Here is a 26,691-nt window from a genome sequence, read left to right on the forward strand (position 1 = left end):
CAGCTGGTAATAACGGTTAATGAAACATGCAGAATGGGATGTGTTTCAATTGTGAGCTCTGACAATTAATGCATCAGCTCATTCCTTTTGTGACATGTGCAGGTTATTTTCTATGAACCTATATCAGCAGGAATTAAATTAAATGAAATTAGGTCTATGTCTATCTAAAATTGGACGATTTAGAACAGAATTGGTTTTTAATGCAGTATTGGAATGAATTCTTCAAATAAGTTAACATGAGCCAGAAACTGAAGCTAGCTGGCTAACTAACACAATTGATTCTCAGGAGCACATCAGTCTCACTACACCTTCGGGAGTGCAAAAGGAGATAGCATTCACTTTAGGTACAACAAGGTAGTGTACAGTACAGCCTTACCTACTACAGTAAGCATTCATGTAGGGTTAAAACACATTGTGAACTCAATAGCATCAGTTGACTGCAGCTGTTTGGGTCTTCAGGCACATGATGAGTAGACATAATATAATGATTGACTAGTTGTGTTGCTGTCCTGAGATCTACCTCAGAGGCTATTATCTGCCATCCTCATCTCCCCTTTGCCCTCTAGCCAAGCCTGGCCAATGGCAACCCTGCTGAGACACAAATCAAAGCTGACTGCTGCTTGCCCTGTCTGTCCACTCAGACTACACACTTCTGTCAGCTGCCTGTTAGCACATGGTTAGCTACTCTTTATACATTCAGCATAAATGTACAACATACTGTACATTAGTCTTGCTTGGTCAGACTTACAGAACAAAGAGGCCAGGTCTAATTTGACGAGAAGACAAGTTGTGCATTGATCAAATTGGATGATTCTTAAAATGCAACTTCAGACTTTGTCAGCTTAACAAGTTGCTATGGGTATTCCTAGGAGATCAGTGGCCCTTCAGATTCAGAATATAAAAACACACAGAGAGATAGGAGTTTTTATTACTCGTCATCTCCATTTCCATCATTTCTATAGTTGAGATAATGGAACCCAAAAGGCAGGAATACTTTTACTCGCTAATGTGGGAACTCATACAAGAATAAAAAAGCCAGTAGATTCATACAAAAACCACTGTCCTTTCAGACAGGCAGAATAAGGCACAGAGCCAGGATGAACCCATGGCTATACAAGCCAGCCAAAGCCTACCATATCTAATTTTGCACTTCATATACTGGATCAATAGTTGAGAATTATTGCAAAGGAGACTGGGCAAAAGCAAACTCCTCAAGTGATACAGTCCATGTTGCTTCATGGTGCCATAATTATTAGGAGTAATAGGCTAGGTTGTCACAAAACATCAGACATCAGGTTTCTTGTTTTCAAGCCTGAGGGGAAAAGTGATCTGTTTGTTTTTGTCCCAGAAATAAATGTAAAGGGTTAGTCCATTCTTTCTACACTACTGTTCTTCGTGGCCGAGGTCCAGGTAATGCAAATGCAATGCCACATAATCATAGAGAGGTGAGACCTTACACAGGAAGTACATGTAATACTGCTCAATGCAGCAGTTTGCCTCTCTCACTTCAATTCAATTCAAGGACTTTATTGGCATGGGAAACACATGTTAACATTGCCAAAGCAAGTGAAGTAGATAATAAACAAAAGTGAAATAAACAATAACAATTGACAGTAAACATTACACTCACAGAAGGTCCCAAAAAAATTAAGTGATACAGTCCATGTTGCTTCATGGTGCCATAATTATTAGGAGTAATAGGCTAGGTTGTCACAAAACATCAGACATCAGGTTTCTTGTTTTCAAGCCTGAGGGGAAAAGTGATCTGTTTGTTTTTGTCCCAGAAATAAATGTAAAGGGTTAGTCCATTCTTTCTACACTACTGTTCTTCGTGTCCGAGGTCCAGGTAATGCAAATGCAATGCCACATAATCATAGAGAGGTGAGACCTTACACAGGAAGTACATGTAATACTGCTCAATGCAGCAGTTTGCCTCTCTCACTTCAATTCAATTCAAGGACTTTATTGGCATGGGAAACACATGTTAACATTGCCAAAGCAAGTGAAGTAGATAATAAACAAAAGTGAAATAAACAATAACAATTGACAGTAAACATTACACTCACAGAAGGTCCCAAAAAAATTAAGACATTTAAAATGTCATTATGTCTATATACAGTGTTGTAACGATGTGCAAATAGTTCAAGTACAAAAGGAAAAATTCATCAACTTAAATATGGGTTGTATTTACAATGGTGTTTGTTTCTTCACTGGTTGCCATTTTCTTGTGGCAACAGGTCACAAATCTTGCTGCTGTGATATCTACTGGGTGAAATAGCAGTGTGCTATCAGAGATCAAAATTGGGTTTGTTTTCAAATTCTTTGTGAATCTGTGTAATCTGAGGGAAACATGTCTCTCTAATATGGTCATACATATGGCAGGAGGTTAGGAAGTGCAGCTCCGTTTCCACCTCATTTTGTGGGCAGTGTGAACATAGCCTGTCTTCTTTTTGAGAGCCAGGTCTGCATACGTCGACCTTTCTCAAGAGCAAGGCTATGCTCACTGAGTCTTTACGTAGTCAAAGCTTTCCTTAAGTTTGGGTCAGTCACAGTGGTCAGGTATTCTGCCACTGTGTACTCTCTGTTTAGGGCCAATTAGCAATCTAGTTTGCTCTGTTTTTCTGTTAATTCTTTCCAATGTGTCAAGTAATTATCTTTTTGTTTTCTCATGATTTGGTTGGGTTTAATTGTGTTGCTGTCCTGGGGCTCTATGAGGTCTGTTTGTGAACAGAGCCCCAGGACCATCTTGCTTAGGGGACTCTTCTCCAGGTTCTCTCTGTGTAGGTATTGGCTTTGTTATGGAATGTTTGGGAATCTCTTCCTTTTAGGTGGTTGTAGAATTTAACAGCTCTTTCTGAATTTTGATAATTAGCGGGTATCGGTCTAATTCAGCCCGGCATGCATTATTTGGTGTTTTACGTTGTACATGGAGGATACTTTTTGCAGAATTCTGCATGCAGAGTCTCAATTTGGTGTTTTTCCCATTTTGTAAATTCTTGGTTGGTGATTCAAGTATTTTTTGCCAGATCCTAATTGGTATGTCAAATTGTATGTTCCTGTTGATGGTATAGAAGGCCCTTCTTGCCTTGTCTCTCAGTTCGTTCACAGCTTTGTTGAAGTTACCTGCGGCGCTGATGTTTAGGCTGTATAGTTTGTGTGCTCTAGGGCAACGGTCTCTCTCTCTCTCTCTGTCTGCCGCTCTCCTTACCACACACTGCATATAAATGAATGCAATTAGACATGGCCGACTGGCACCCTGATCCCCAATGCAGGCTGGTAGGGATATTTACCACACTCACAAAAGCTCTTTACCACTTTAAGCAAAATGAATTGAGATTATGCTGTGAGAAATATGCAGTGCTTCTGCAGTCAGCACAGGTGGCAAAGGGATACAGATTGTAATTGCTGGCTCTCTTTTCTTATCCACTCTGAGTTATCCATTGAGTTTTACAGATTAGAATAGACTCAACACACCTTAAAACTACTCAGCAGGAGGAAACAATATCCTAGAAGGCTTTAACAGGGGGTGTTTATAGTGGATAAAGGAAGTTAAATGGTAGACTATGGCCCAATGCTTGTAAACCAATGATGAGCATTTTGTGACTTGCCCGACAGTAAAACTTACCACCCTTGGTGACTAATATCTAAATGCCTCCATATTATTTAATGCAATGAAGTGAACAACTGTCAGGCAGGCAGTAATAAATTAAAACAGAGGAGCTATTCCCTTCAATGTGTACACTCTGACATTGGAAAAGAGGCAGTCAATTTATTCAAGTCATTACAGTATATTGCCCTCTCAATCAGTATCTTTTCATTGAAATGTCTAATAAAACACAGCCTACTGTACAGATGTAGGATCTTATTTTGAGCCAGTTTGCTACGGCAGGAAAATAATCCTGCAGCAACAGGACATCTGAATTGTTATATGGATTATAATTCATGGATATTTTTTGTAGAGGTTGATACATTATACATTAGGGCAAATACAGTCTGATATTTAAAAGTAGAATTTACAAACTTCTGAAGCCTTTTTAAACTTAGAATACACTACAAGTTTGCATTTCCTGCCAAACAGAAACATTCTCATCAACAAAAGAGTGATCAAATTAAGATCCTACATCTGTATATTGCCAGTAGAAAGACAGACATTACAGCAACTTATGTTGCTTAGTTACAAGACAAACTACAGATGATTAAATGCTACTAGCCATAGAAACTCCAACCGTATCAAAACTGGATAATAATAACACAGATGCCTATCTTGAACCTGATGGTGACACTTAAATCATCAGAAGGACAGATATTAGCGCAAGCTTATTGTTATGCCCTCTGTTATATCTGCAATGCAATAGTTACACCCCACTGGTAAACTCCTCCATGGTAGAGCCAGACACAGGAAGCTTTATTTCCAGAGAGCATCTGATGAGCTCAACATTGGGTTATAGGAGATAAGGATTTGACCTGGATTCTGCAATGCCTCGTCTCCAAGCCAACAGTGGGGTTCCCTTGGCAACTCAAAGCAGACACACCATAAGGTAATTAAGAAGGAATAGCATGTTTGGCAGATTCTGAAATTTGTCTTTAAGAGGTAGTGGGAGTGGCAGAACACACACCGATTTGGACATATTATGTGACACTTTCTGGTAATATGTTGTGGTTGAGGCGGCTGTCCAGACAGGGGCCGGGTGGATGGGTAGATGGTAGATGAGCTGCCCTTGGCGACAGGCCCCATGGCTCTCCCAGAGCGGCTGGCAGGGATCCAGGGGAATCAGGCTTGCCTGTCCTGCCTGGCTCCTCTCCTCTCTGCTACTGAAGAGAGGCCCCATTAATCTCCTGCCAGCGCCAGGGCCCATCATACAAACATCACTCCCCTTACACTGTCACTCCCAAATGTTGTGCTGCAGTCAGGCCTGATCCATTCCGATGGCAGTGCTTATGGGAGACACCACCATCGCCGCCACACCGAATCTCCTCCGTGCAATCCCACGGCAGGCCCGGGAGAGTAAAGTCTCCTGCCCATATGACTAACAATCAAACCACTCTCCACTTTAAGCTGGCCGCTCCCATCAGTGAACAGAAAATCAACTGCGGTGTAGATACCACACCAATTTTGACAACTGACTCCTATTAGCATCTATCAAGGTAAAAAATAAAGTAGAGAGTGAAGAGGAACTGAGAATAGATACTGTAGGATAAAATAGGTCTAAGCCTGTAACTGTATTCGCTCTGTAATATTGATTTCCTCTTCAGTTTTGACTCCAGAGTTGCATTTGTTGCCCTGGTATCTTGCTTCAGCAATGAACACACCAACTGGTGGGGAGGAGGGAAGTAAAATATCTGAGAAGAATACTGTTAGTAGAAATATAGTGTTTTTATGCTAAATGAAATGGCTGACATTTTCAGTGTGGCAGATGGACTTGCCAGTGAAATATTATGAATAAGATACTGCATGTAAGGAAGCACAGACAGCAGCTGCCCATGACCATGGACAGATGCCACACCAAAGAACACCTTTTCCACTGTGTTCATATTTTACAAATCTAAATATAGTTCTGAAGTCCTCTAAAAAAGATGGTAATTAATTTGTCATTAGCGGTTGTTAAACTAACAGCAACTCTACAAATGTACAATTCATTAACACACAAAAATAAAACGCATTTATGTTAATTGATGAAACCCACATATAGGGTTATGGCCGGGGGCTTAACCAAGTTGAAGATAATTTGATTATTTCCGCTTCCACTGCAGTTGTTTTAAGAGCACTAAAGTGTAATTACGAAAGGTTGAGATGTATTAAAACCCCTAAAAGTCTAAGCACTTGGGATGGGGCGTGGGGGGGGGGGGTTCTACTAAGCTAACATATGGAATTGTTTTAAGATGGTCATACCATGGATGATTTAGCCATTTGAGTTAGAATTTTAGGGTCCCTGTAGGTATAAAATATATACAAATATTATTTGATAAATCATTGAATTTGGCCTGTACTGCTATAGCCCATAGAAACACATTGAATAACACATTCATAAATGGAAAAACAGACATTCCTTATGATTTAAATTGTGACTAAGGTTTTGAAGTGTCTGTCCCATATCTAGGAGATATAAGGAAGCTCAGGAATTATTATTATTATTATTTTACAGATATTGAACTCCTTTTTTGGGAGGGCACAAAACTACTTCCAGTACTGGGTTACCTTCAGACGAGTCCCGTGACACTTGACACAGGGGGTTGTAGAACCAATTGGAGACCACCATTGCGTTTGTGAGAGTCCCCCCTTTCCATAATAGGGTCATATTAGACAGAAGTTGGCTCATCGGCTGTACCGACTTCAGAAAAGTCCCATGGGGCACAGAGAACACCATCGTGTTCGTGAGAGCCTCATCTTTCCATAGTTTGTAGGCCAAACCGTTCGGACGTTACAGTGCGGATGGCCGACATAGGTGGATGCGGTTAATTGAGACGAAGCCCATGAGAGATATCTCTAGCTTAAACAGGCAGATTTTTATGGGGATTTTTATATTATGTTAATTAGACTGATGCACGGGTGCGTTAATCAACTCTTAACGGGAAAGACCTGTTGTCAACTTTGAATGGCTAGCTAACTTTAATAGTACAGCCTGGAGCAGTTAGCTGCTGCCTCTCTGCCACAGTGAAGTGACTATTAACTGGCAGGTTGAGCTTTCATCTGCTCCCTTCAAAGGCCCAAAATGTGAACAGTACTGCTTACTAATGAGAATGGAAGACAGCTTTCAACCAGTAGCAGCAAAAATATGAACCAAATGAAAAATTAAACACCTTGGTCAAACATATGCAAAAAGGAAGCTGTCAATGGCAAATTAAGCTGTATCCTTGACTGGACCTCTAAACAGATACATTCCCATAAATTGCAACATGATTTAGACACAAGCTAACCTGCATCATGGCAATGCATTATCAGTTCGAGTGACCTAATTACACCACTCATAAAACAGCAGGCAATTCATGACCTTCTCAATAATTGATCAATTTAAGAAACAGTTGATTGGATTGAGATTGGATTGTACTAATGGACTACTAATAGACAAATATGCTTCCTTTTGGGGAGGGGGGATGGATATATATATATCTATGTGAAAAATAGTACTTTTTATGAATATTGCTAGCTAAAACAGAATACCATTATGGATACCATTTTTATGTATCTGTGTCCCATATGAAGAAAATTAGAGGTAGTTTCACGAGCCAATGCTAACTAGCATTATAGCAATGACTGGAAGGATACAGGAACAGTTAGCATGCTAGCTCTTCCAGTTCATCCATCTCTAGTGAAGTAGATAAATGGCTTAATTTTTTAGATTTTTTATAGAACATTTTCGGGATTGAAAAACCATTTCAGTGACAATTTAAACAACCAAAACCATATTTGAGAACTAACAATCAAATAAAAAGCTAGAAAGTCAGGGATAATTGAACATTCCAAAAACTGGGCATTCAGGACCCATGCACATTGATGTTATAATGTTTGAGCAGAGGAAGACAGCATTAACCATGGCAAAATGCATATCATTGCTGGAAATTAGCTTCAAATCTGCAAAATGTTCTCTCAGCTCAATGGAGAATTATTAATTGAATTGCAGAAAATTTACTTTTTAGAGGCAACATTTTCTCTCCTCCGCCATGATACCTTTACCTTCGTAGCTAATAGGCTATGTTAGTTTTCACTTCCTCTTCCAATGGACTATTCATTTTAAAATATATTCATTTTGAAATGGTTTACTTCTTCTTGCAATTCAAATTCACCTGATGATAAGGCAACACAGGTTTGCCTGGACGGGGGTCCCTGCCTGGGCGGGGGTCCCTGCCTGGGCAAGAAAAGTTCAAAAAACCCTGTTCTAAGATGAGCAGGGTTCACCTTGAATATCTCTGATACCAGAGGCACAATTATGTCAATCATGTATATCAGGGACAAGTAGCAAGCCTGATGTCACCTATACTGTAGGTTAACATAAACGAATAATGGGTATATTTAATTCTAATATAAATACAACCAAGTCTTGATCAAACTTGAGTCCCAACTAAAGGAAATTATGCCTGTTTGTAACATAACATTCTCAATTAAGACACACTACTTCACTTGAATTAATCATATCTGCCTGAGGTGAATGCAGATCACTGCCAGCCTATATGTGAAATGTGTACATCATCTTCCAATTTTTTTATCAAATGGTAACATTTGTGATCAATTGAGTGAGCTACAATATTTAATTAATTATGTCATTGCTCACTATACAGTTTCCTATTGATGGCAAGGCTATACAATATTAACAATACAATTGTCACTTACGTTGTAGATGTGAGTAATTGTCCATTGGATTGTTTTACAGCATTTCTTTGAATCCAATTGTAATTCCAACACCGGGCCGTAGCCTTCTATAGCAGGTCTATGCAAGGGTGAGTAGCCTATTCAAGGAGCATCGAACCATGGTCCGGTGTTGGTTTACCTTCCAGTGGCAAGGAATGAACGGGTCTCTTCCAAGACAGAACAAAGGAGCGTCCACATGCTGACCATATACGCTAGACTGTTAACAAATCATACAATTGTATTCCTATTCAAAGAGGAGATTTCAGGAGATGATAGGCTATTGATCAAGCTACTACGGGTATGCGCTATAAATCATTATAAACCGATAGATGACGACCCAGCAATTGATCCCCATACTTTTATCAAAGTGTTCAAGTTCATAATGCAATTATAATCTTCCTTACATATAGGCTACAATCCCGTTTAGGCGAGGTGCACATACACCGCAAAAAGAACCGGGCTGAGGCTGATTAGGGTTTGATAAATTACGCTCATTGGGTGATTCCGTCATCGAATTTCGAGGCAAGCACGGGTTAAGTCCTCTGTCCTCTTCGATATCCTTCTTGGTGAGGTTACTGGAGGACTACTTACGAATGAAATAAAACGAGCGTTTCCTCTCCTTGCATCGATATGAGAGGAGACGAAACGGGGACGCAAGAGGAGTGGTCTGCGTGCATACGCGCGTGAGTGAAGTGCGCGGCAAGGGAAAAACTGAGTTAGTATAAAACCTTATTAAACCGTTCATAAAGCTAGAACTCCACTTTGACCACTGCCATCTAGAATCGCTAGAGCCTGCCATATACTATACTGTATTATATTTGGATAAAACCCTTCCATGTCGATGTTAACGAACAGTATAGCCAACTTTCAGTGAACTAAACATACACTAATGAGGTTTAACACAGTATTTATTGCTTTCACCCTTTATCTTCCAGATATAAATTTGGCCAAGCAATCTCAGCACTCTCCATATTAAACACATAGAGGAATGGTGAGCACACAAACCATATTTGGCTTTATTAGAAATCTGATGCATCTGTATGGAAAACTGGATTGAGGTCCAGTTACCTGTTGTTATACCTACAGTTGTCAGAAGTTTACATACACCTTAGCCAAATATATTTAAACTCTGTTTTTCACAATTCCTGACATTTAATCCTAGTAAGAATTCCCTGCCTTAGATCAGTTAGGATCACCACTTTATTTTAAGAACGTGAAATGTCAGAATAATAGTAGAGTGATTTATTTAATCTTTTATTTTTTTCATCACATTCCCAGTGGGTCAGAAGTTTACATACACTCAATTAGTATTTGGTAGCATTGCCTTTAAATTGTTTAACTTGGGTCAAACGTTTTGGGTAGCCTTCCACAAGCTTCCCACAATAAGTTGGGTGAATTTTGGCCCATTCCTCCTGACAGAGCTGGTGTAACTGAGTCAGGTTTGTAGGCCTCCTTGCACGCACACGCTTTTTCAGTTCTGCCCACAAATGTTGTATAGGATTGAGGTCAGGGCTTTGCGATGGCCACTCCAATACCTTGACTTTGTTGTCCTTAAGCCATTTTGCCACACCTTTGGAGGTATGCTTGGGGTCATTGTCCATTTGGAAGACCCATTTGCGACCAAGCTTTAACTTCCTGACTGATGTCTTGAGATGTTGCTTCAATATGTCCACATAAGTTTCCTACCTCATGATGCCATCTATTTTGTGAAATGCACCAGTCCTTCCTGCAGCAAAGCACCCCAACAACATGATGCTGCCACCCCCGTGCTTCACGGTTGGGATGGAGTACTTCGGCTTGCAAGCCTCCCCCTTTTTCCTCCAAACCTAACGATGGTCATTATGGCCAAACAGTTCTATTTTTGTTTCATCAGACCAGAGGACATTTCTCCAAAAAGTACAATCTTTGTCCCCATGTGCAGTTGCAAACCAGTCTGGCTTTTTTATGGTGGTTTTGGAGCAGTGGCTTCTTCCTTGCTGAGCGGCCTTTCAGCTTATGTCGATATAGGACTCGTTTTACTGATATAGATACTTTTGTACCTGTTTCCCCCACCATCTTCACAAGGTCCTTTGCTGTTGTTCTGGGATTGTTTTCCACTTTTCATACCAAAGTGTGTTCATCTCTAGGAGACAGAACGCGTCTCCTTCCTGAGCGGTATAATGGCTACTTAGTCCCATGGTGTTTATACTTGCATATTATTTTTTGTACAGATGAGCGTGGTTCCTTCAGGTGTTTGGAAATTGCTCCCAAGGATGAATCAGATTTGTAGAGGTCTCCCCAAAAAAATCTTGACTGATTTATTTTGAATTTCCCTTGATGTCAAGCAAAGAGGCACTGAATTTGAAGGTAGGCTTTGAAATACATCCACAGGTACACCTCCAATTGACTCATATGATGTCAATTAGCCTATCAGAAGCTTCTAAAGCCATGCCATCATTTTCTGGAATTTTCCAAGCTGTTTAAAGGCACAGTCAACTTAGTGTATGTAAACTTCTCACCCACTGGAATTGTGATACAGTGAATTATAAGTGAAATAATCTGTCTGTAAATTACTTGTGTCATGCACAAAGTAGATGTCCTAACCAACTTGCCAAAACTATAGTCTGTTAACAAGAAATGTGTGGAGTGGTTGAAAAACAAGTTTTAATAACTCCAACCTAAGTGCATGTAAACTTCTGACTTCAACTGTATGTTACAGCTACTATGGTTAAAGCTTTAGAGTATGCATTATGTTCTATGTATTAGGGAATACAGAGAAAACACGTAAAGGTTTTAAAAGGGCATGGCTTACATTGCGTTGTGCCTGAGCCCAGATCTCAAGGAAAATACAAAAAAGCAGCTTTGTAAAATGCATACCGTAGTTAGGATTCATTTCAACTGATAGCTCAACTACAGGGATAAATGCCCCAGTGGATGATTCCTATAAACAAGCTCTTGAGTGATGACTAAATCTCCTATGACTTTTCATTAGATCTCCCTCCATACATTGCAGGACGACAATTATTGTCATTTCTCCATACCATTGCTAGCCAGCCAGTAGGCCACAGTATATGGGATAAAGCGCTAGAATGGGGACAGAGGCATTGAGTTACAAAATAGATAACACACTCAGATGGATATTTTAAAGTTTCAGGCTAATTGGGGCCTGGTCCAGTAATAGTACACTCTTAGAATTAGTGGTGAGTCGAGAAACCCTGGGTATCCTCAAGGAACCCCTTGAGTTCATCAAGGAACCATTGCTAGTCAATGGTTCATATTTGCACCTTAGGTTAGTTGAGTGGTTTTTGGAGGAACCTTAAATGGTTCAATGTAGCAATGGTTCCTGGTCGAACCCTAATGTGAAGGTGTGGCTTAGTAGGGGCGTGGCTTTAAGATATATATTTTTTGGGCCACCCACTAGAGCAGTGGTCATCAACCGGTCATCTCACGATGTATTGGGCATTCCTAGTCGATCACCAAACATTTCTGTAGAAAAGCCAAAAATGAAGGCTTGCCAAAAATGAAGGCTTGCGCTGTTGGCGGTAGGTGCACTTGATTCAGAAGTCCTGCGCACCCGGGTTGGCAAAGTCTTCCCATTTTTAACCATTTCATTTGTCTGAAAAGTCTAATTCCGCCTACCAGCCAGAATGGGGGATTCCTGGCTAAATCAAGTGCGCCTATTGCGTTGGCTAATCGGATCCCAGCTAGCAATGAGGAATCGTCCAAGAGGCGACGTCTTCCGTGGGGTTCACTGATTGAATCGGCCCGGAATTGGGTGTCGGACTCAGCACGGAAACGAACTGAATGACTGCCCAGAATCGGCCCAAGAACATCGGGCCGTTTCCATCTATCGGAATTCAGCCTACTTTGCTGGCATCTTACCAGAATCCCTCCAGAAGCGGCCTGATGCAAATGTAAATAAATGCATACAAAATGACCCGATTTAATCATTTTAAATATTACTATTATACATTTTTTACATACAAATTATACCCATCCACAAACAAATATTTTTGTTTCAGAGGAAACACCATACACCTGGTGACCGTGCCAGCCCCGTGCCAGCGTGCATGCACCTGGCCCGCCACAGAAATTGCTAAAGTGCGATGGGACAAGGGCATCCTGGCCAGACAACCCTCCCCTAACTCGGACAATGCTGGGCCAATTGTGCGTCGCCTCATTGGCCTCCCGGCCGCGGTCAGCACGGATTTTGAACCAGCATCTGTAGCAACTCAGTTTGCACTATGATACGTCTCAGACCACTGTGCCAGACGGGAGGCTCCATTCACAATGTTATAAAATGCTGTTATAAAATGTTATAAAATCTATTGCCTTGCTCAAAGTATCAAAATACTAAAATACTACACAGGACTCAAACAATTACATGTAAATGTTAATTGTATTTTTTGATCACAGAAACAATGAGAGAATATGGAAAAATAAATAATAAAATGTTAATTAAATAAAGCAGCCCGTGAAATCATCTGCCAGACAGTAGTCCCAATCGGCCCGAGCCCAAAGTAATATATACATTTGGGCCAGATAACTCTCACAGGAATCAGAGCTCAATCCCTCCATCCTAGCCATAAGTAATACTGCCGAAGGCGGCCACATGACGTCGGCCGAGTCTGACTCTCAGCCAAGTGCCCAGACTCTCAGCCGGAATCAGCCCAGATCCACTGTGCTAGCTGGGATAGCTCAAATCACCGTGCCTAGGGCTCCCAAGACCCAGGCCACACCAAAGTTTTATACTAGCCTACGTGAGATTTCATAACTTTTAAAACAATGACCAGAGATGGCTTTGTAAATAAAAGTATACCAGTGACTGAGCCTACGGGTGACTAGAGAAGGCCAGCCAACCCTGGTATACAAAGTGCAGTGGTGCGTAAGTGTTTTGCAGTTTAAAATAAATCTCAAAGTGCCATGGTAAAGAGTGTCAATTGATCTCAAACACTGAGCGGAAGCATTCATATATAAAATATTCCCATAGTCTAGTAAAGGCATAAATGTAGCTGATACTAGCCTCCTTCTGGCTTCAAAAGAAAAACAGGCCTTATTCTAAAATAAAATCCCAATTTCAGCTTCATTTTCTTTGTAAGTAGTTGAATATGCAATTTATTTATTTTTTCAATTTAAAGTTTTATTAAGTTTTCTTGTTTTTCAATCAACCAACAAAACACATTCCACATTCACAGATGTGACAGGCTTTAAAAACACATTCCACATTCACAGATGTGACAGGCTTTAAAAACACATTCCACATTCACAGATGTGACAGGCTTTAAAAACACATTCCACATTCACAGATGTGACAGGCTTTAAAAACACATTCCACATTCACAGATGTGACAGGCTTTAAAAACACATTCCACATTCACAGATGTGACAGGCTTTAAAAACACATTCCACATTCACAGATGTGACAGGCTTAAACAAATACAAATAAAAAGTCAAATAAAAACACTTATTTTTCTTAATCTATTTATTTTCCTTGGTGCATATATATATATATATATATATATATATGCCCAGAATCGGCCCAAGAACAACACACACATATATATATATATATATATATATATATATATATATATATATATATATATATATATATACACACACACATATATACAATGCCTTGCGAAAGTATTCGGCCCCCTTGAACTTTGCGACCTTTTGCCACATTTCAGGCTTCAAACATAAAGATATAAAACTGTATTTTTTGTGAAGAATCAACAACAAGTGGGACAAAATCATGACGTGGAACGACATTTATTGGATATTTCAAACTTTAACAAATCAAAAACTGAAGAATTGGGCGTGCAAAATTATTCAGCCCCCTTAAGTTAATACTTTGTAGTGCCACCTTTTGCTGCGATTACAGCTGTAAGTCGCTTGGGGTATGTCTCTATCAGTTTTGCACATCGAGAGACTGAAATTGTTTCCCATTCCTCCTTGCAAAACAGCTCGAGCTCAGTGAGGTTGGATGGAGAGCATTTGTGAACAGCAGTTTTCAGTTCTTTCCACAGATTCTCGATTGGATTCAGGTCTGGACTTTGACTTGGCCTTTCTAACACCTGGATATGTTTATTTTTGAGCCATTCCATTGTAGATTTTGCTTTATGTTTTGGATCATTGTCTTGTTGGAAGACAAATCTCCGTCCCAGTCTCAGGTCTTTTGCAGACTCCATCAGGTTTTCTTCCAGAATGGTCCTGTATTTGGCTCCATCTTCCCATCAATTTTAACCATCTTCCCATCAATTTTAACCATCTTCCCTGTCCCTGCTGAAGAAAAGCAGGCCCAAACCATGATGCTGCCACCTCCATGTTTGACAGTGGGGATAGTGTGTTCAGGGTGATGAGCTGTGTTGCTTTTACACCAAACATAACGTTTTGCATTGTTGCCAAAAAGTTCAATTTTGCTTTCATCTGACCAGAGCACCTTCTTCCACATGTTTGGTGTGTCTCCCAGGTGGCTTGTGGCAAACTTTAAACAACACTTTTTATGGATATCTTTAAGAAATGGCTTTCTTCTTGCCACTCTTCTATAAAAGGCCAGATTCGTGCAATATACGACTGATTGTTGTCCTATGGACAGTCTCCCACCTCAGCTGTAGATCTCTGCAGTTCATCCAGAGTGATCATGGGCCTCTTGGCTGCATCTCTGATCAGTCTTCTCCTTGTATGAGCTGAAAGTTTAGAGGGACGGCCAGGTCTTGGTAGATTTGCAGTGGTCTGATACTCCTTCCATTTCAATATTATCGCTTGCACAGTGCTCCTTGGGATGTTTAAAGCTTGGGAAATCTTTTTGTATCCAAATCCGGCTTTAAACTTCTTCACAACAGTATCTCGGACCTGCCTGGTGTGTTCCTTGTTCTTCATGATGCTCTCTGCGCTTTTAACGGACCTCTGAGACTATCACAGTGCAGGTGCATTTATATGGAGACTTGATTACACACAGGTGGATTGTATTTATCATCATTAGTCATTTAGGTCAACATTGGATCATTCAGAGATCCTCACTGAACTTCTGGAGAGTTTGCTGCACTGAAAGTAAAGGGGCTGAATAATTTTGCACGCCCAATTTTTCAGTTTTTTTAAGTTTGAAATATCCAATAAATGTCGTTCCACTTCATGATTGTGTCCCACTTGTTGTTGATTCTTCACAAAAAAATACAGTTATATCTTTATGTTTGAAGCCTGAAATGTGGCAAAAGGTCGCAAAGTTCAAGGGGGGCGAATACTTTCGCAAGGCACTGTGTGTGTATATATAATTCATATATATATATATATATATACATACACACACATACCCATATGTACATACATACATATATACATACACACATACCCATACATACATACTGCACCCCCAACAGCAACTCGCCCAAGCCTTCCCCATTTCTCCTTCTCCCAAATCCATTCAGCTGATGTTCTGAAAGAGCTGCAAAATCTGGACCCCTACAAATCAGCCGGGCTAGACAATCTGGACCCTTTCTTTCTAAAATTATCTGCCGAAATTGTTGCCACCCCTATTACTAGCCTGTTCAACCTCTCTTTCGTGTCGTCTGAGATTCCCAAAGATTGGAAAGCAGCTGCGGTCATCCCCCTCTTCAAAGTGGGGGACACTCTTGACCCAAACTGCTACAGACCTATATCTATTCTACCGTGCCTTTCTAAGGTCTTCGAAAGCCAAGTCAACAAACAGATTACCGACCATTTCGAATCTCACCATACCTTCTCTGCTATGCAATCTGGTTTCAGAGCTGGTCATGGGTGCACCTCAGCCACGCCCAAGGCCCTAAACGATATCTTAACCGCCATCGATAAGAAACATTACTGTGCAGCCGTATTCATTGATCTGGCCAAGGCTTTTGACTCTGTCAATAACCACATCCTCATCGTCAGACTCGACAGCCTTGGTTTCTCAAATGATTGCCTCGCCTGGTTCACCAACTACTTCTCTGATAGAGTTCAGTGTGTCAAATCGGAGGGTCTGCTGTCCGGACCTCTGGCAGTCTCTATGGGGGTGCCACAGGGTTCAATTCTTGGACCGACTCTCTTCTCTGTATACATCAATGAGGTCGCTCTTGCTGCTGGTGAGTCTCTGATCCACCTCTACGCAGACGACACCATTCTGTATACTTCCGGCCCTTCTTTGGACACTGTGTTAACAACCCTCCAGGCAAGCTTCAATGCCATACAACTCTCCTTCCGTGGCCTCCAATTGCTCTTAAATACAAGTAAAACTAAATGCATGCTCTTCAACCGATCGCTACCTGCACCTACCCGCCTGTCCAACATCACTACTCTGGACAGCTCTGACTTAGAATACGTGGACAACTACAAATACTTAGGTGTCTGGTTAGACTGGAAACTCTCCTTCCAGACCCATATCAAACATCTCCAATCCAAAGTTAAATCTAGAATTGGCTTCCTATTTCGCAACAAAGCATCCTTCACTCATGCTGCCAAACATACCCTTGTAAAACTGACCATCCTACCAATCCTCGACTTTGGCGATGTCATTTAAAAAATAGGCTCCAATACCCTACTCAACAAATTGGATGCATTCTATCACAGTGCAATCCGTTTTGTCACCAAAGCCCCATATACTACCCACCATTGCGACCTGTACGCTCTCGTTGGCTGGCCCTCGCTTCATACTCGTCGCCAAACCCACTGGCTCCATGTCATCTACAAGACCCTGCTAGGTAAAGTCCCCCCTTATCTCAGCTCGCTGGTCACCATAGCATCTCCCACCTGTAGCACACGCTCCAACAGGTATATCTCTCTAGTCACCCCCAAAACCAATTCTTTCTTTGGCCGCCTCTCCTTCCAGTTCTCTGCTGCCAATGACTGGAACGAACTACAAAAATCTCTGAAACTGGAAACACTTATCTCCCTCACTAGCTTTAAGCACCAACTGTCAGAGCAGCTCACAGATTACTGCACCTGTACATAGTCCACCTATAATTTAGCCCAAACAACTACCTCTTTCCCAACTGTATTTAATTTTTATTTATTTATTTATTTTGCTCCTTTGCACCCCATTCTTTTTATTTCTACTTTGCACATTCTTCCATTGCAAAACTACCATTCCAGTGTTTTACTTGCTATATTGTATTTACTTTGCCACCATGGCCTTTTTTTGCCTTTACCTCCCTTCTCACCTCATTTGCTCACATTGTATATAGACTTGTTTATACTGTATTATTGACTGTATGTTTGTTTTACTCCATGTGTAACTCTGTGTCGTTGTATCTGTTGAACTGCTTTGCTTTATCTTGGCCAGATCACAATTGTAAATGAGAACTTGTTCTCAACTTGCCTACCTGGTTAAATAAAGGTAAAATAAAAATAATAAAATAAATACAAAATACATACATACATACATACATACATACATACATACACACACGTACTCAAAAACCAATTTAAAATGTAATAAAAAAAACAAAAACATATAACACTTGCAGCAGCACTATCAAGGTTCTTATCAGCCATTTCTAGCATTCGCTGAGACGACGGGCCAATAATTCATTTTAGGTTTTACAGTACCTTACACAACATGTGCGCATTTCCCTAGTCACCCCATTCACTCTGTCCAGTTTGAAATATAGTTGAGTAGTGGAGACCAGAGTCTATCAAACTTGGGCTGTCTCTTGTGGAGGTCATAAGTGAGCTTTTCATGAGGGAGAAAGTCAACAATCTGGTCAATCCACATTTTAAATGTAGGAGGGGTATTAGAGGCCCACAATAGAATAATACATTTCTTAGCAAAGTATGTAATAGTCATAAACAAATGTTCTCTGTCAGGATCAAGAACAAAGTCCTGCTGGGCATTAAGAAGATAGATACACGGGGTCATGTCAAACTGTACCTCTAGTATTTTCTGTGCAGCAGTATGTATAGATTGCCAGAATCTGGCAATCTCTCTACAGCTCCAAAATACATGCATATAGGTTCCACTTTCAGAGGTACATCTTTTACAGTTAGGAGACATATCTATTTTCATTCTATGGAGTCTCAAAGGAGTATAATAAAATTTGTACAAAAATTTGTAATTAGATTAGTTCATTTTTATATTGGTAGAGGAGCAGTATACCCTGTCGCAAACCTCCGCCCATAACTCATCACTGATAGTCAGACCAAGGTCCTTTTCCCAGATTATTTTCAAAGGAGTAAAGGAGGAGCCTCCTTTCTCAGAAAGGAGTCTATAGATTGAAGATATTTTGCCTTTAATGGATTGTGCTGTGACAAGAAGGGTTTCAACTTCATTCAACTGAGTTCTAAACCTCCTCTTGGAGGTAAATGAGGAAATCCCATGTCTAATTTGAAGATATTTAAAAAAAAATGGATCTTGGCACATCGAATTCACTGCAGAGCTCTTGAAAGGATTTCAGTGTAGTGGTTTTCTGATGAAATAGGTCTGAAAAGGTCCTGATTCCTAGAGTATGCGAAATATTAAAGTTGGCATCCCTCAGGGCTTTTGGCAAGTCTGGGTTGCCTACTATAGGTGAGTGAGAACATATTTGGGAGGAAATGCCCAGGTATTTCTTAAAGTCCCTCCACGCTAGTAGGGTGCTGTAAATCACAAAGGTTTTGGCTATGTTGCCCACTTCACTATTAATGAATATAATTGAGCTTAAGGACAATGAACCACAGGATTGGGCTTCTATCTGAATCCACGTTGGCTCTTGCCTGTTTGTGATCCATGTTCGCATGTTGCAGATTTGGGCAGACCAGTAGTACAATTGAAGCGAGGGAAGGGCAAGACCACCTTTAGATTCAGGTTTCGATAGAGTGGAAAACTTGATCCTAGGTTTTTTATTGTCCCATATAAATTTGGTGATGCTTTGGTTAGTTGTTTTGAAGAAGGAAACTGGGAGATAGCATGGGAGCATCTGAAATAAGTAGTTCAGTCTAGGGAGGACGTTCATACGGATGACATTAATTCTTCCTACTAAGCTAATTGGGAGGGAGATCCAGGTTTGGAGATCATTCTTGATTCAATCCAGGAGTGGAAGATAATTTTCCTTAAAAAGGCTATTCAGATCTGGGGTTATGAAGAGCCCAAGGTATTGAAACCCCTGTGTTTTCCATTGGAAAGGACAAAGTGTATTCATAGAGCTGGTGAGTGTAATATTGAGAGGGCAGACAGTGGATTTGTTCAAATTGATCTTATTACCTGAAAACTTGCCATACTGAGCAATTGTGTCTAAAATGAGAGGGAGGGATTTCTCAGAGTTGGATATGTAGAGCAAGACATCATCCGCGTAAAGCGAAATTTTGTGCTGCAGGCCGCCTGCAGAAACACCCATAATACTTGGATTGCTCCTTATCAGCTCTGCCAGAGGCTCCATCCCCAACAAGTAGAGCAGGGGGGACAGCGAGCACCCTTGTCTTGTGCCCCGTTCCAGAGGGAATCTGTCAGAGTTCAGTCCATTAGTAGTCACCATGGCATTTGGATGAGAGTATAGTGATTTGATCCATTTAATACAATTTGGGCCCATATTGAACTTTTCTAAGACTGAAAACAGAAAGCTCCACTCCATCCTGTCAAACGCCTTCTCAGCATCCAGTGAAGCCAGCAGGACAGGGGTCTTCTGTGCGTTTACTTGATCAATAATATTGAAAAGACGGCGAATGTTATCAGAAGAGTATCTAATAAATCCAGTTTGGTCCGCTTTTATTTTTTGGGGAAGAAGAGTGTTTAGTCTTTTGGCGAGCAATTTGGTAATTATTTTATAGTCGAAATCCAACAAGCTTATGGGCCGGAACGACGAGCAGGATAGGGGGTCCTTGTCCTTTTTTAGCAACACTGTAATGCGGGCTGTGTGCATTGAGTCTGGGAGAACTCCGTTTCTGCAAAAATCCTCCAGCATTGGCATGAAGATAGGGCTGAGCTGGGGCCAAAAAGCTTTGTAGAACTCTCTGGGGAATCCATCTGGGCCTGGGGTCTTATTAGGTGGCGTGGAGGTAATTGCCTCCAGGATCTCCTCAGGAGTGAAGGGGGAGTTGAGATCTTCTTGGTCGGTCTCTGATAGTTTCGGCAGCGAGATTCCCTCTAGGAAAGAGTGGAGTTCTGCCTCCGTGTGTTTTCTCTCAGAGGTGTATAGTTTGCAGTAAAAATCATGAAAAGTTAAATTGATCTTTTTTGGGTCGTATGTGACCTCGTCCTCTGCTGTTCGGATAGCCATGATTGTACGCTCTGACTGCTCCTTTTTTAATTGGTAAGCAAGCAATCTACTGGGCCTATTGCTATACTCATGGTATTTCTGTTTAGTAAAGAGAACCTTTTTTTATCTCCCGAGTGTAGTCCAAATTCAGTTTGGCTTTGGCTGCTTTAAGATGACTCCAGGAGGTGCTGTCTGGGGATTGTTTATGTATTCTTTCACAGCATTCCAGCTCCCTCTCAAGATCTAGCCTGTGTGCTTCCATTGCTTTTTTCTTAGAGGAAGCATATGCGATTAGATGACCTCTTAGTGTGGCTTTAGCAGCGTCCCACATTGTGGCTGGAGAAACAGGCAAATCTTTTGTCTTGTGTGTAGTTGTCTATCCATGTAGTTACCAATGTATGGAACGCTTCGTTTGATAGCATGGAGGTGTTGAATTTCCAGCTCTTTGACCTCGGGATGTTTTGCAGAGGTCAAAGCGGAGGTGGACAAAGGCATGATCTGAAAGTGCTATGGGTCCGATTGTACATGTGGCTGAATTTATGAACCTCTTTGGGATAAAAATGTAATCTATACGGGAGTAGGTGTTATGGACATTAGAGTAGTATGTATAGTCCATACATGAGCTATTAGTCTCTCTCCAGATATCTATCAGTCCCATCTCTTTAGTAAGAGAGTTCAACATCTTTGCAGATCTAGGATTTGTGGTGGGGATTTGAGATGATTTGTCTAGGGTTGGGTTAAGGGTACAATTAAAATCTCCGGCCACCACGCCAAAGGAGACACAATGCTCATTGAACAGGGTTATCATTTTTGACATGAAGGCAGGAGTATCTGTGTTAGGGGCGTATATGTTTAATATTGTAATTGGTTGACCATGTAGTGACCCAGTTATCAAAATAAATCTCTAATCTTTGTTTCAGATATGTTTTTGTCAATTATGAATGGAACATTTTTATGGATAAGTATGGCTGTGCCTCTACTGTTTGATTTGAAAGATGAGAAATACACCTGTCCCACCCAAGCTCTGCGGAGTTTGGCATGTTCAGCATCACAGAGGTGTGTCTCTTGTAATAGTGCGATGTCTGCTTTTTCCTTTTTTAGAGCACATAGTATCTTTTTCCGTTTTATTGCATGCCCTAGACCATGGCAGTTCCATGTCAATAGATTTAAGGTACTAGTCATCGTCATCGAACAGTAATCAAACTTTAGTGCAAGTCATCGCTGGGTAAAAGTGGATAGTAGTTACAGCTGCGTTCACATAAAAGGAAAATAAATGGTGTACATAAAATAAATTCTCTGAACACCCCAGCCGAGTTCCCAAACAACTTGACACATCCCGTTGGATCTATTACCCCCCCGCTCAGTCTCAATTCTGTCTTCCGAATAAAGCAAAAACCGGGAACAGTTATCAATGCACAACGTCTCCCTCTCCCCACCTGTCACGCCCTGGTCAAAGTATTTTGTGTTTATCTTTATGTATTTGGTCAGGCCAGGGTGTGGCATGGGGTTTTTGTAATTGTAGTGTGTTTGTCTTGGGGTTTTGGTGGTGTTATTGGGATTGTAGCTTAGTGGGTTATCTAGCAAAGTCTATGGCTGTCTGGAGTGGTTCTCAATCAGAGGCAGGTGCTTATCGTTGTCTCTGATTGGGAACCATATTTAGGCAGCCATATTCTTTGAGTTTGTCGTGGGTGATTGTCCTATCTGTCCTATGTGTACTCTCTGTTAGTTTGCACAAGTATAGGCTGTTTTCGTTTATTGTTTTGTAGTGTTCGTGTTTAGTCGTGTTTACGTTTGTTTAAATAAACATGGATCGCAATCGACACGCTGCAGTTTGGTCCGACTCTCCTTCATCACAACTAGAAAGCCGTAACAGAATCACCCACCACCAACGGACCAAGCGGCGTGTCAACAGGCAGGAGCAGCCGAAAAAGGAGAGGCAACAAAGGCAGCAACAGCGGTGTTATGAGGAGGTTATGGACAGCAGAAGCATGGAGTATACGACGTGGGATGAAATAGACAGGTGGGCGGCCGACCCAGAGAGAGTGCCTGAGCCCGCCTGGGATTCGCTAGAGCAGTGCGAAGAGGGCTATAGGCGAATGGAGTTGGAGAAACAGACACGGTGGCGCAGAGCGAAACCCGAGAGTCACCCCAAAAAATGTATTGGGGGGGGGCCCAGAGGGAGAGTGGCTGAGTCAGGAGATAAACAGGGAGAGTTGGCTCAGGTCTATCGTGAGGAGCCAAGGAGGAGACCAGAACCAGAGCCGGTGTTGGAGGTGAGCGAAACAGAGACTGTGAAGGAGTTCATGGGGAAATTGGAGGAGAGAGAAATGAGGGAGTTGCTGTGTTGGTGCTTTTTGCATGGGATTCGCCCGACGGAACGTGTTGGGGATTTGATGGCACCTGGGTTAGCGCTCCATACTCGTCCTGAGGTGCGTGTTAGTCGGCTGGTGAAGTTGGGGCCTGCCTCACGCACCAGGCCTCCTGTGCACATCCCTAGCCTTGCACGTCCTGTGCCAACACTGCTCTCAAGATCTCCAGTACGCCTTCACGGTCTAGCCCATCCTGTGCCACCTCCACACTCCAGTCCTCCGGTAGCAGCTCCCCGCACCAGGCTTCCTGTGCGTGTCCTCGATCCAGTACCACCAGTTCCAGCACTACGCACCAGGCCTTCAGTGCGCCTCGCCTGTTCAGCGCAGCCAGCGCTTTTCTCCTCTCCTGCGCTGCTGGAGTCTCCCGCCTGTTTAGCGCAGCTAGAGCCTTTCTCCTCTCCTGCGCTGCCAGAGTCTCTCGCCTGTTCAGCGCAGCCAGCGCTTTTCTCATCTCCTGCGCTGCCGGAGTCTCCCGCCTGTTCAGCGCAGCCAGCGCTTTTCTCCTCTCCTGCGCTGCTGGAGTCTCGCCTGTTCAGCGCAGACAGAGCTGCCAGCCTGCAGGGAGCAGCTGGAGCTGCCAGCCTGCATGGAGCTGCCAGTCTGCAAGGAGCTGCCAGTCTGCAAGGAGCTGCCAGTCTGCACGGAGCCGCCAGAGCTGCCAGTCTGTAAGAAGCCGCCAGAGCGGTCAGCCTACATGGAGCAGCCAGAGCCGCCAGTCAGCATGGAGCAGCCAGAGCCGTCAGTCTGCCAGGATCCGCCAGTCAGCCAGACTCTTCCAGATCCGCCAGTCAGCCAGACTCTTCCAGATCCGCCAGTCAGCCAGACTCTTCCAGATCCGCCAGTCAGCCAGACTCTTCCAGATCCGCCAGTCAGCCAGACTCTTCCAGATCCGCCAGTCAGCCAGACTCTTCCAGATCCGCCAGTCAGCCAGACTCTTCCAGATCCGCCAGTCAGCCAGACTCTTCCAGATCCGCCAGTCAGCCAGACTCTTCCAGATCCGCCAGTCAGCCAGACTCTTCCAGATCCGCCAGTCAGCCAGACTCTTCCAGATCCGCCAGTCAACCAGACTCTTCCAGATCCGCCAGTCAGACGGGATCCGCCAGTCGGCCAGGATCCGCCAGTCGGCCAGGATCCGCCAGTCGGCCAGGATCCGCCAGATCCGCCAGTCAGCCAGGATCTGCCAGTCATCCAGGATCTGCTGAAACCACCAGCCAGCCAGGATCTGGTAGATCTACCTACCTGCCTGAGCTTTCTCTCACTCCCGAGCTTTCTCTCACTCCCGAGCTTTCTCTCACTCCCGAGCTTTCTCTCACTCCCGAGCTTCCCCTCACTCCCGAGCTTCCCCTCAGTCCCGAGCTGCCTCAGTCCCGAGCTGTCCATCAGTCCCGATCTGCTCCTCAGTCCAGTGGGGTTCTGGGTGAGGACTACTAGGCCATGGTCGGCGACGAGGGTGGACTATCCAGGGACGCGAGGAAAGGGGACTAAGACATTGACTGAGTGGGTTCCACGTCCCGCGCCGGAGCCGCCACCATGGACAGACGCCCACCCGGACCCTCCCTATTGTTTTGAAGTACGTTCGGGAGTCCGCACCTTAGGGGGGGGGGGGGGGGTTCTGTCACGCCCTGGTCTAAGTATTTTGTGTTTTTCTTCATGTATTGGGTCAGGCCAGGGTGTGGCATGGGGTTTTGTATTGTGGTGTGTTTTGTCTTGGGGTTTTGATGTGTATGTATTGGGATTGTAGCTAGTGGGGTTATCTAGCAAGGTCTATGGCTGTCTGGAGTGGTTCTCAATTAGAGGCAGGTGCTTATCGTTGTCTCTGATTGGGAACCATATTTAGGCAGCCATATTCTTTGAGTTTGTCGTGGGTGATTGTCCTTAGTGTCCTCTGTTAGTTTGCACCAGTATAGGCTGTTTCGGTTTTCGTTACGTTCTTTGTTTTGTAGTGTTTGTGTGTATTCGTGTTGTACGTTGTTCATTAAACATGGATCGCAATCTACACGCTGCAGTTTGGTCCGACTCTCCTTCACACCTAGAAAACCGTAACACCTGCATAACTGTTTTTATTGACTGCGAAAGTGATCTTGAATCAGAAAAGGTTGGTGATCACTGCACTGGAGTAAATGTCATTCCTGTTAATCTGTTCCGTTGTATGGTCATCACATGTTAAGGTTGAACACTGACAGTTTTTGTAGATTCAATGAGGCTAACAGAGGTGTATGAATTCCTCAAGAACCTTTACAAATCCCAAAATTGGAATAGTTAGCACTTTATTACTGTATGAAATCAGCAATGTTAACATTATTAATATTATATTAGAATATGTAATATCGCCTCCCGCAGTGGTTAAGGGCGCTGTACTGCAGCGCCAGCTGTGCCACCAGAGACCCTGGTTTCGCGCCCAGGCTCTGTCGTAACCGGCTGCGACCAGGAGGTCCGTGGGGCGACGCACAATTGGCCTAGCATCATCCGGGTTTGGGAGAGCTTGGCCGGTAGGGATATCCTTGTCTCATCGCGCACCAACGACTCCTGTGGCGGGCTGGGCGCAGTGCATGCCATCCAAGGTTGCCAGGTGCACGGTGTTTCCTCCGACACATTGGTGTGGCTGGCTTCCGCGTTGGATGCGCGCTGTGTTAAGAAGCAGTGCGGCTTGGTTGGGTTGTGTATCGGAGGACGCATGACTTTCAATCTTCGTTGAAAAAAAACAATTGGATACCACAAAATTGGGGAGAAAAAGGGGTAAAATTCACACAAAAAAAAGAGAAAAAATGTAATATCCATTAATATTCAAGGAACATTGTAATTTGCAGTGTACTAACTCAACATATGATGAATTGTCACGGATCCCTCCGGAACATTCATTACGCACACTTGTTCCCTATTCCCACTGATGAGTACCTGTATAAGTGTGCCTTTTGGTTTCCCATGTGCTGTCGATTATTGTTACAACGTCCGTTGGTGCGTGTGAGTACCTGTGCTGTGTGTTTTGGCTTTCGTGCCATTGTGGATTGCGCAGATGATTACGGGTCTCGTCCCGTGGGTCAATCATTGTGCGCGTGTGTTATTTATTCAAGGTACTCCTCGCTCTTTTGTTTTGGGTACGGCATGCTGTAATTTGGGCTTAATAAAAACCCATATTAATCATTCCTGTGCCATTCTCCCGAATCGTTCATACCAACATGACATTAATCAACTGGGTTGACATGCACATGGTGCAAAATAGGTTTACATTCATTACAAATTTGATTCTACACACCAAAATGTATACTTTTTTAAACTGCACTGTTGGTTAGAGGCTTGTAAGTAAGCATTTCACTGTAAGGTCCTGTTGTATTCGGCGCATGTGACTAATCTAATTTGATTTCATTTGAATATTCATTGTCATAAATCATACTACACAAATTAGGAAGGCAACAAAGTAATCCCCAAATTTTGCTCAATCAACACACAGCTACACTGAGATCACTGAGAGTATAAAACATCAGTGGGAAGCCATCGTAACTTAGCAACATTGCCTCACAAAATCCATATATTGAAAGGGAAGTGGCAGCTGCAGTGGAATCCACTAAACCTAAGAATTCTATCACTTAATCTGTATTTCTATTTTATCTATTGGACATATGCATCTGGTCCTGGTATGACTGGATGATGTTTTGATTAATCAATGCATGAAATTGCATTGTCAGGACCCTTACCCCCTCTGACAGCAGTCTACTCCACACAGTATGCCCACAACACTGCACAGTCGGCAGGAGACAGACAGCACACAAACAAATTACCCACTTTAATAAGTGATTACCTACAAATATCTAATCAGCAA

The 26,691-nt window shown here is 42.6% G+C and overlaps 1 protein-coding gene across 6 annotated transcripts in view; it reads right to left on the reverse strand.

Moving 5' to 3' along the window:
• The window catches only part of LOC109897937 (leucine-rich repeat-containing protein 7-like), a 129,338-nt gene extending 120,256 nt beyond the window's left edge, over positions 1–9,082 (reverse strand). For 4 of the 6 annotated variants that reach the window (XM_031833343.1, XM_031833340.1, XM_031833341.1 and 1 more), the window contains exon 1: positions 8,327–9,081. In XM_031833343.1, coding sequence (XP_031689203.1) covers positions 8,327–8,351 — 25 coding nt within the window. In that variant the 5' untranslated portion in view covers positions 8,352–9,081. Of the gene's footprint in view, positions 1–8,326 lie in introns of all 6 variants that reach the window. The other 2 variants (XM_031833339.1, XM_031833338.1) reach the window with 1 other exon arrangement.
• Between the last annotated feature and the right edge of the window lie 17,609 nt (positions 9,083–26,691).

This window comes from Oncorhynchus kisutch, linkage group LG10, assembly GCF_002021735.2.
Source record: "Oncorhynchus kisutch isolate 150728-3 linkage group LG10, Okis_V2, whole genome shotgun sequence".
NCBI lineage: Eukaryota > Metazoa > Chordata > Actinopteri > Salmoniformes > Salmonidae > Oncorhynchus > Oncorhynchus kisutch.